This window comes from Trachemys scripta, chromosome 2, assembly GCF_013100865.1.
Source record: "Trachemys scripta elegans isolate TJP31775 chromosome 2, CAS_Tse_1.0, whole genome shotgun sequence".
NCBI classification, from domain to species: Eukaryota; Metazoa; Chordata; order Testudines; family Emydidae; genus Trachemys; species Trachemys scripta.
The window spans coordinates 140899574-140910022 of record NC_048299.1 but is presented as its reverse complement, the minus strand read 5'-3'; the positions used below and the strand labels follow the sequence as shown (position 1 = coordinate 140910022).

General features: G+C 59.6%; 1 protein-coding gene across 1 annotated transcript in view; it reads right to left on the bottom strand.

Annotated features, from left to right (window-relative positions):
- Window positions 1-5060: 5060 nt before the first annotated feature.
- Window positions 5061-10449, bottom strand: part of LOC117871756 (PH and SEC7 domain-containing protein 4-like) — a 30345-nt gene continuing 24956 nt past the window's right edge. The window contains exons 4-9 of the mRNA XM_034759520.1: window positions 9514-9693; window positions 9088-9168; window positions 8482-8594; window positions 7712-7770; window positions 5917-6006; window positions 5061-5178 (exon numbers count right to left, since the gene is read on the bottom strand). Coding sequence (XP_034615411.1) covers window positions 5131-5178; window positions 5917-6006; window positions 7712-7770; window positions 8482-8594; window positions 9088-9168; window positions 9514-9693 — 571 coding nt within the window. The 3' untranslated portion in view covers window positions 5061-5130. The remainder of the gene's footprint in view (window positions 5179-5916; window positions 6007-7711; window positions 7771-8481; window positions 8595-9087; window positions 9169-9513; window positions 9694-10449) is intronic.

The window sequence follows — 10449 nt, the reverse complement described above, 5'->3', positions numbered from 1 at the left end:
GGAGTAGCTGGGAGCCTCACCCCAGCCAGTGATCATAAACCAGGGCTTTCGATTGAGCTATGGTTGTGCGTACTCTGCATAGGAGAAGGATCCGCAGTCACCCCGGCTGTCCCAGGGTCACTACGCTGTGCCCTGAGACCTCTCAGAGCCACACGGCAGCAGGAAAGAGCCCAGATCTGCCTCCTGCTTCAGAAACCCAGGGATTGAGGCCCTGAGGTAACAGAGAATCCCCCTCCACCATCAGCAGGACAGGGCCAGTGACACACAGGTGTGCAGTTCTGGGCCCATCCTGCAGAGGGCAGTGGTGCTCACACACACGCAGTGCAGGACAATATTAACCATTTAGTGCCTGAGGCCAGCGCTGCCAGGGGCCAGGAAGTCTGCCATGGCCAGCTGCAGAGACACCCACGGTCCAGGCCAGAGAGAGCCCCCGAGGGCTGGGACCTGGGGAGCCCAAAGGAACTCCAGGGTCTGTGCCCAGCAGCCTTGACAGAGAACGCCCCCCGCCCTTTGCTTCACTAGGGTCCAGCACTGAAACCGCCACCCCTGCTGAGCTGGGGCTGGGCTCCCAGGTCCCCCATCCAGCCCCTGACCCCACGCAGGCAGCGAGAGACACGTGGTGGCCATGGTCAGCAGCTCCAGCAGCGGGCGAGGCAGCCCCATTGTGCAGAGGTGGGGCAGGGATTCCGGGCCCCGGTCTGCGGAGACGCCAGGGCAGCTTTTTCCCAAGCGCTCGACTCCAATTTAACATTTTGTTAGTGGTTTCATTCTGGCCTTCGTCCAAACCCAGGGTTTAATGGACCCCTCCCCCGCAGACTCCAGCCCGCAGGCTTGCCCAGCTGCTGAGCTCCAGTCCGCCGGGTTCGGTCCAGCCCAGGGCAGTACCGAGCAGATGCTGGTCCTGCCCACAGGTCGCAGTCTGTGGCCACAAGGCAAAGCCATGGGCCCAGGTGGAGCCCTCTGCGATGGAGGCAGCTCCCCAGTTAGGGGGGAATCCCAAGAGTGCACGGCTGGGGCACAGGGAGTGACGGTTGGGGGCAGTGCGGGGGACTCACCCCACACCTATTCTGTGGAGAGAGGCTTCGGTGTCCAGGGACCAAACAATGCTGCACCTTCGGCCAGCCCCAGATTTATGCAACAATGGAAGGCGAGGAGCAGCCGCCTGGTCTGAGCAGCGGGGAACCCATCCGGGCAGCGCAGGCGCCAGGCCCTGCTGATGCTGGCAATGCGCCCAGGGATGGCACACAGCGCACTGGCTCTGCCCTCAGTCTGGGCTGAGAATTTCAAGGCTGTCTGATGTAGATGTTCATATTAACAAGAAGAGGCCAAAAATACGCCACCAGGAGAGTGATTCTTTGTTGTTGACACTGTCCCTTTAAAAGTCCATGTATTGCTACAGCTGCCCTGGGCGCGCCCTGGCTGAGATCAGGGTGCTGGGGTGTCAGGTGCTGTATAAACATACACCAGCGTTCAAAAATCATGTCAGGTGCTCAAAAAAAATAAAAATAAAAAAAAAATCAGGAGATTGGCTTAAAAATTACAGGATTTAAAAACAATAATAAATGTGGGGCTGGAGCCTGGGGTGTGTGTGTATGTCACATTTTCAAGCTTTTTTGGGGTGACCACCAGGACGAGAAACTTACATACCGCCGTGATTTGAAATCACATGTGAGGCAAACACCAAGCGGCGTGAGACAGGAGATAAAATTGCCAGAGTTGAGGAAACTCCACGGGGCAAGAGACAGTCCCTTCCCCTAAGTGCAAACGACTGAAATAGGCAAGGCAAAGGCAAGAATACTATCCCCATTGTACAGATGGGAAACTGAGGCCTAGACAGACCAAGGTCCAGAGCCTCCCAGGAATTTAGCCACCAAACAGCCAGTGAACTCAGTGGAAGTTTGGCTGGGCCAGGATCACACGGGGTGTCAATGGCAGAGCCGGGAACCGAACAAAGAGACGGTTAAGGGGAAACTTGATCAGACTGTCACCTACACGGGGATTTCATAAGGGGCCCTTCAGTCATGTCCCACAAGCCAATGGCTGGGAGTTGAAATGAGACAAAGTCAGACGGGAACTAAGATGTAAATGTTTACCAGGGAGGGGAATTAACCATGGGGGCAACTTACCCAGGGCAATGGTGGCATCTCCATCAAGTAGGGCTGTTCTGTGCCAAGGAATGATTGTGGGGCAGGTCTCTGGCCTGTGCTATGCAGATGATCACAATGGGCCCGTCTGGCCCGGAATCGCTAACCATGAGCCTGTCCTTCCTCTGCAGAAGGCCCATTATCAGTTGCAGCCCAAGGAAGCAGTTTGCTGTGACTCTCTCTGGGTTTGGAGCACGCCCAGGCGCCTTTCCTTGGAACGCGCCCTGGATGGGAGCGAAGCCGCTGAACAGCTGGGCAGGGTGAATGCCTCCTGGCTGTTATTGGTTTATGCTCATCAGCTATAAACTACTATTACAGTTCTCTCTCCTAGCCCGTTACCTTCAGCGCAGATTTAGCCGTTGCGCTGTGAAAACTGACGGCGCCCCACCAGCAGGGAAGGAGAGAGATTTATCCTGCTGCTGAGAGTGATGGAAAAGGTTGGGGGGGGGGCGGGGTGTTGTAGTGAGTGAGGAGAATGACCCATTGGTGAAATAGGCTTTTCCAGAGAATGGGAAAAGGCTAAGCCGGGCCTCAGGAGACCTGGTTCTAGTCCCGTTGGCCTGTTGGGTGACCTTGGGCAAGTCACATCCCCTTCCTGTGCCTCGGTTTCCCCATCAGTCAAATGGGGCTCATGACACTGCCCTCCCTGGTGAAGAGCTTTGAGAGCAATGGATGGAAAGGGCGCGATGTGTGTGCAAGAAGGAAAGTTATTGTCACCTGTATTTATGGTAGGACCTACAGGCCCCAACTGAGCGTGTGTTGGGAGCACAGGTTAACCAGACAGGAGAAGAAAGGAAAGGTTATTAGCCCCATTTTACATCTTGGTAAACTGAGGCCCGGGACAGGTCAGTGACTGGCCCAGAGTCAAAGAGTCATAGATTCTAAGGTTAGAGGGGCCCATTGCGATCATCTAGTCTGACCTGTTTAACCCAGGCCTGGGCCTTCCTTGAGTTAAAGCACTCATACAGGGAGTCAGTGGTAGAGCTAGGAATTAAACCCAGATCTTCAGCGGCCTTAACCACAAGAAACATAAACAGCTGCCACACTCCTCCCCAGAGGCAGCTGCATCTCAGCACCAGGCGAGGGATCCCTGTGTCTCACCCCAGAGGCAGCTGCATGGTCACTCCCTTTGCAGCCTTGAAAGAGCTTTTGTTTTTACTCATTCTAAATACCCCTCCGCCCCCTGTGAATCCGCGCTCTTTTCCCCCGTCCCATAACCGCCATGAGAAATGTGGCTAAGTAAGCAATGACTTTGCTGTGCTGCACTAGCGATAAAATGCTTGAAAAACTTTTGGCAAATTCCAAGTCCTAAGGAAAATAACTTGATTCAAAATGTATTTACTGAATTAAAAACAAAATTCCAGCCCAGAACTAGCCGCACTTCAGGCACTTGCTGTGGGCGGCTAAGGGTTTTGGCGAAACACTCACAGAACGGCTTTGGCATGTCAGCTGCAGCGTACAACAGGAGTGAGGTTTAGAAACACACTTTGCACCAATCCAGCCCCAGTCCTGCAACTGGATTTGAACCAGGCTGTGGAAGTGAAAGGCTTCAGTGCCCAGGGGAAGAGAGGGATTGTGTCTGTGGCATCTGGTGTCACCTCATCAGTCAACCTGCGCACCAGCCCCCTGCCTGGGGGCCTCTCGGCATCACTCCCTGCTCGCAGCTGGCCCAGGCCAGAGTTCCTGTGCTAGGGGCGGGCAGCGTTGGTCAGCTTGTGTCCCCCCCCAAGGGGGCTCCGTGGGCAGAACAGCAGGGGTGGGGGAGCCCTGTCCTCGTGCTGTCCACGCTGTGAAGAGGGGTGTGGTTCTCTGCCAGTGTGGGGGCTCAACCGGGCGGGGCTTGTGAGCTCTGAGGGCCTTAACCCCTTTGCTCTGTCCCACCCCAGTTAGCCCCCCCCCAGGGGCAGGTTCCCAGATGGCTCCCACCTGTGCTCAGCCTCATGGGCTCAGTGTTGCAGCCCAGATGCCACATGCTGGAGGGTTGGGGGTGGGGATCAGGTCCCCCCTCAACTCCTTTCCCATCGCTCTTGGGGTGGGGGGAGCCTTGTCCTTGTGTCTGCCACCTGGTGGCCCCACTTGAGCAATCGCTGGAGACAGAGTTGGGGGAAGCTAGAACGGAGAACAGGAGGGCAGCTGAGGGGTACAAGGGGCTGGAGAGCAGGAGGGGGTATGGGGGCGGGCTGGGGAGGATGGGGGACATGGGGGGGCACAGGCCCCTTGGGGCAAGAGCTGGTCCTATTTTATCTGGGGTCCCAGAGTTTGGGGTCCTGGAAAGGCAGAGAGATCAGCCGTACCATGGGTCCAGCCCCCTGCCCCAGCCCAGTCCCAGGGCTCATCCCCTCCTGCAGGGAGCGGCAGGGACACACACACACACAGCCCCCCCATCACTCTCACACTCCATGCAACGGGGGGTTGTGTGTGGGGGGGACGGACCAGCNTTCCCCCCCCCCCATTCGCCTCCCCATGGTCAGAAAGGAATGTACCATGGCTCCTGCAACCCCGCATGGTTAGAATGGAACAGACGTGGCTCTCCCTTACTCCGCATCATAATGGAACCAGCCATGGCTCTCCCTTACTCCCCGTCATCAGAATGGAACAGGCTGTAGTTCCTGCCCATCCTCCCTATGGTCAGAATGAAACAGACCATGGTTCCCCCTTATCCGCCTGTCATAATGGCGTGACTCCTAACCTTCCCTGCTCATGGTCGGAATGGAACAGGCCGTGGCTCCTACTTGTTCCCCCCATGGTCAGAATGGATCAGGCCGTGGCTCCTACTCGTTCCCCCCATGGTCAGAATGGAACAGGCTGTGGCTCCTACTCATCCCCCCACGGTCAGAAAGGAACAGGTTGTGGCTCCCCCCCCCATCAGAATGGAACATGCGCTTGATCCATGGGGTGGAATAGGGGTTGGACCAAACTGTGTGGCTCCCGGGAGGGACCATTGCAGGCAGCGGGGGCAGTGGGAGGCTGGCGTGGCCCCGGGTACTCACATGGCCCACTCCAGCTTCTCGTTGCGGATGGAGTAGTACAGAGCCTGCCAGGAGAGTAACAGGGTGTCAAAGGGGCCCCGTCCCCTGTGAGAGCCCCGCCCCCTGCCTGGGGCAGGCCCCACGCTGCCCCCTAGCAGCAAGAGAGCCGGGGGTCCCTGCCTCCCCCTGGCACTACCCTGGGCAGAGCTGTTCCTTCCGCTGCCAGACTGGCTGCTGCTGCAAATGCCATCCTCTGCAGAGACAGCCCTAGCTGGGACGGCTGGGTACCCCCATTTGGGGGGGGCGTCACCCTCGCTGCAATCACTGCGACCCCACAGCCATTCCCTGGGCTATCTCCCCAACGGCACGGTAGGAATGGGCCTGGGCTCTGGGATTAGCCACGTTCCTCCCACACATACAGGGTCACGTGGAGCCCTGTTACCCTCCCGACCCCATGCAGCACTGAGACACTGGGGGCAGGGTGCCAGGGATAGGTAGAGATAGCTAGAGGGGGTGGATGGGGATAGATAGATAGATAGATAGATAGATAGATAGATAGATAGATAGATAGAGGGGTGGATGGGGATAGATAGAGTGTGTTTGTGGGGGGTAGATAGATGGATACGCGGGTGGATGGATAGATCTGTACAGGATGGACAGATAGACAGGTGACTGGATGGACAGTGCAATGGCTGGACACACAGCTGGGTAGGTATCGGGGTGTGCCAGGCCCTCAGCTGGCATGCAGGCCGGAAGCTCTCGACGCCAGTGGCGTCAGCTCGCCCGGCCGAGGGGCTCAGTACCTTGAGCTGATCTTTGGGGAAGTTCTGCCCATCCCTCATGCCGTCCAGGTTGGTTACAAACTCGTGGCAGGTCATGCTGCGGCCGATGTTCTGCAGCCACAAGGGGGCGATGGTGCCACACACACACCAGGGTGGGAGAAACATGGATCACAGTGAGAACAGGGCTGGGTTTGTGCCCGCGGGGCACTCAATGCTGCCCAGCACACATGGCCCCACACATGGCCCCACCCTAGGCCAGGGCTGGCCCCAGGGCCAGGGGCACTGACCTCCCACAGCCTGGATAATGGAGCCAAATAATCTTTCTAGCACTCAGGGCCTGCTGCTCTCAGAGCCCTGGAGAGGAGCTGCGCCGGGGCTATGACACACTGTTACACGACGCTACATCCAGCCAGCAGAGGGCAGCAGTGCCATGTCTGGCCCCCTCTAATGCTGGCCAGGACCACAGACACAGGCTAACGGAGGAGGGGCCACGGTTCCATCCCGAGGGCTGACAACTCAGCTGGGGGGTGGGCCCTGCGCCCCTCGCTCCGCTAGCCTGCCCGTGACAACGTGGCTATCCCAGTGACAGGCAGAGTCGCTCCTTGCCCCTAAGAGCACAAAGCGAGAGGGGGGTGGCAGGCAGGAGCAGAACCCAGGAGTCCGGGGGCCGGGTCTGTGCTGGAGCCTGTTTGGGCACACCCCTCCACGCCCGTGTTTCTGCACACAGGCACTCCCCTGTTCACACACATGCCTGCTCTTGGGCAAACAGCCCGTGTGGCGTGCACACCCAGGGCCTTGTGCCCACACTCACACAGCATTTCACCCTGGAGCTGCAGCATGGAGCCATGACGCATCTGGGCGGGGGGCGCTGTTCTCAGGGGTGACCTTCCCCCTGACCCAGGGTGTGAATCACGAGCACAGCTCCTCCCGGGTACGAGGCCTGGGGTCCCACACAGAACAGCTACCAGGGGCCCATCTGGGTGCCGCCAGGCACCAGGGGTGGCTCCCAGAGCAGCAGGAGAAGGGGAGTTTGCAGGGCCAGTCGCTGCACTGCCCAACTCCCCAGATCAGCCGAAGACTAATGGGCCCCTTGAGTGGTGCTGGAATTGTGTGTGACCAGGGACAGCTGCGTGAGGGCCAAGGAGAGACACCCAGCAAAGCGAAATGCCAGCCAAAACCAGCGGGCAGCCCCAGCTCCACGGATCTCCCTCCCCTCTGACACGGGCATACGCTACCACAAACCCATGAGCACACGCCTGGGCAAGCACCCAGATGGCCATGCACACACAAGTATGTGCGAGATCACGGAGCTTGTGTCCACGCACGTGTGCGCTAACTGGAGGCCTGTCCCGCCCCCCCGACTGAGCCTGCCGATTTGCTAACGAGCTTTTTAGCCTTGCTTTTTCGTCCGATCGGTTCCCTTAGTGACTGTGGTGCTGGCGAAAAGGGCCAGACGGACGGCCCATCCCTCCCCGCTGCTGCCACCCAGAACATGCACAGCCACCTGCCCCCAGTCCTCACCCTGCCCCTCATGAGCCCTCCCTGCTGGAGATGGGCTTAGCCCCCCTAACTCATTGCACACTGGCACCAAAGCACCATCCGATGGGAACCACGTCCCAGTACCAACCCCATTTCCCCTCTGTGCCACGAAACACCCAGCTCTGGGCACCGCCCTGGCATGGGCAGTCGGACCACACTCTGGGCTTGGTTGGTGAGATCCCCATTGAACCCACCCTCCCTGCTGAGAGGGGCTCCCAGATCGCCACAGGCCAGATGCTGCCCCCTGGAGCCCATCCCCCCGTGCCCGTGGGCTCACCTGCCCGTGCAGGTCCGTGTTGAGCAGCATGAGGGCGCAGGTCAGGGTGTGCACAGCATCTGGGGGGCAGAGAGGGAGCGTGTGTTTGGCACAGAGCCGGCCTGGGGTCCGTGGCAGAAGAGATCTGCAGAGCCCTCTGCGTGTGGACAGCGGGGGGCCCACGGCCCTCCAGGGCACAGATCGCCCCGCCTGGCACCTCTCCCATGCAGGCACCGTGGCAGCCTCCTGGCAAATGATCCCAGATCTCCATGGCACGGCTCCTCCCCCAGCATCTACTGAGTGCTGGGGTGGGGGCAGGGGCAATCGTGGGCATTCACAGTGGGGCACTGGGGATCCCAAAACGCCTCCATCCCGGGGCTCCGAAGTAAAACGTGGGCATCCCAGCCAAACTCCAGCTCCATTCATCGCCTCTGCCCCTAACCCTCACCCCACCCTTGCAGCTTCCTCTGGCACGGCACTCTTCACTTCCTGTCTTAAACTGGCCTGCAGCCTTGTGGTGCCATTAAACAGCTGCCTGGTTCCAGCCCAGAGGTGGCTACCTTTCGGTGGCAGGTGCCATGAGCACTCTGAATGGCCCGAGGGCTGGGAGGGGTGCATCGCCACTCTTTAGAAGCGTGATGGTCCTGCCTTTGCTAGTGTGGGTAGGGAAACTGAGGCACAGAGCAGCACCAGTCCGGTGGGGAGTGAGTGGCAGCATCAGGCCCAGGGTGCGTCAGACCCTAGGGTGTCTGTAAGCCGGGGCGGGGAGGTGGGGGCCCCGGAGACCTCACCTGCCGAGGGGAAGGCGTCAGGGTTGCTGAGATGGTAGCGCTTAGAGAAGTGTCCGAGGATCCGCTCCCGCTCCTGCGTCTCTCCAGTCAGCACGAAGGCCTTGAGGAAGAACCTGCCCGGAGCAGAGAAGACACCGCACGGGGAGACTTGCAGCTGCACCTGGACTAGCTGGATCCTCTCCCCTCCCCACCCTGCGCACGCCACTTGTCTGCTGCAGCTGCAGCCCCAGGTGTCTTTGTACAGCCCTTGGCACCTTGCAGCTCCAGGCCCGTGCAACAGGGACTCTACCTCCTCGGACCCAGAGCTGTGTGGCCTGGGGGCTTTCTCTGCCTGGGGCTGATCAGCCGTTTGCTCCAATCCCCGTCTCCCTCCCCACGTCTGCCCTATTTAGCTTGTCATTTCTTCGGGGTGCAGACTGTCCAGTATGCTGTGTGTCCAGCGCCTGGCACCTTGCAGCCCTCTCTGGCTGGCCTTAGGTCCGGCGCAAGAGATGAGGAATTAATAGCGCTGCTCCGAGTGCTCTCTCCCTCTGCCCCCTCCCCACAAGCTTTCGTCCTGCGCTGCTCCCCTGGGAAACGTTCTGGACGGATCTGTGGTGCCCTTACCTGAGCGCACGGTCTAGAGTCTGCCCGCTGAACTGGAAGAAGATGAGGTACTCCTCCGCCACCTGCCGGCTGAACTCGTTGCTGGGAACCAACACATGCAGATCAGAGCAGCGCAGAGCTGAGCTCCTGGCTACTCCAGCCCCCGCCTCTCCCAGCAGGGGGCACTGGGAGAAGTGAGGTAGGGCACTGGCTATTGGGGGAGCTCCCGGTGACTCCAGCCCTCCCAGCGGGGGGGCACTGTGAGGAGTGGGGCAGGGCACTGGCTGTGGGGGGAGCTCTTGACTACTCCAGCCCTCTCAGCGGGGGCCACTGTGGGGAGTGGGGCAGGGCGCTGGCTGTGGGGGGAGCTCCTGGCTACTCTAGCCCTCCCAGCGGGGGCACTCCAGAACACCTTCCATCTTGCCCGAAACATCACTTAAATCCTACTTCTTCCTGAGGTAGGAGGCCACCTGCGACCTCTTGAAGCCGTCCAGGTGGTAGAGCCGCGCTGCGAGCCGCTGAGCAGCCCCCTGGTCCCCGGAGGCCCCGTTGGCAAGTAGGACCCCGTCGGGCTGCGGCACTTCCAGATCTCCTGGCTTCTCCCCTGCGTCCTCCTGCCTGGGACACCTGAGGGGGCAGATGGAGGTGTCAGAAGCAGTGAGGGCCCCCTCCCATCACTCCCTTCCCCATGGCTGAGTCCAGCCCTCTCCTGCAGCAGCCTGCCGCTGGGAGGGGGGCACTGGCTCCATGTGCCAGGCTGCAAGGCCCAGCTCTGCCCAGCCCCCACCCACTGAGCCTCAGGGGTCTAGCTCAGGCAGTGTAAGTGACGCATGGGGCCTTGTGATCTGCCCCTCTGTGCGCAGCGCTCAGACACGAGTCTGTGGATAAGTAAGGATAAGAGTCCTACTACTGCTGCTGCTGCCTCTGAGTGCTCTTCGTTAGCTCACGGGGCAAAGGCTGCAGTTCGGAGAGCGAACGAAGCTGGGTTCTCATTCTGCTTCCCCATTAGGAGTGAGCAAATCCTATATCAACTCATGTGTGCGTCAGAAAGGGGGGTAAGGCTGGGGAGGAGCCCATGCCTGCAGTCATAGAATCATAGGCTAGGTCTACACTACCTGCCTGAATCGGCGGGTAGAAATCGACCTCGCGGGGATCGATTTATCGCGTCCCAACGGGACGCGACAATCGATCCCCGAATCGGCGCTCTTACTCCACCAGCGGAGGTGGGAGTAAGCGCCGTCGACAGAAAGCCGCAGAAGTCGATTTTGCCACCGTCCTCACAGCGGGGTAAGTCGGCTGTGATACGTCGAATTCAGCTACGCTATTCACGTAGCTGAATTTGCGTATCTTAAATCGACTCCCCCCTGTAGTGTAGATGTACCC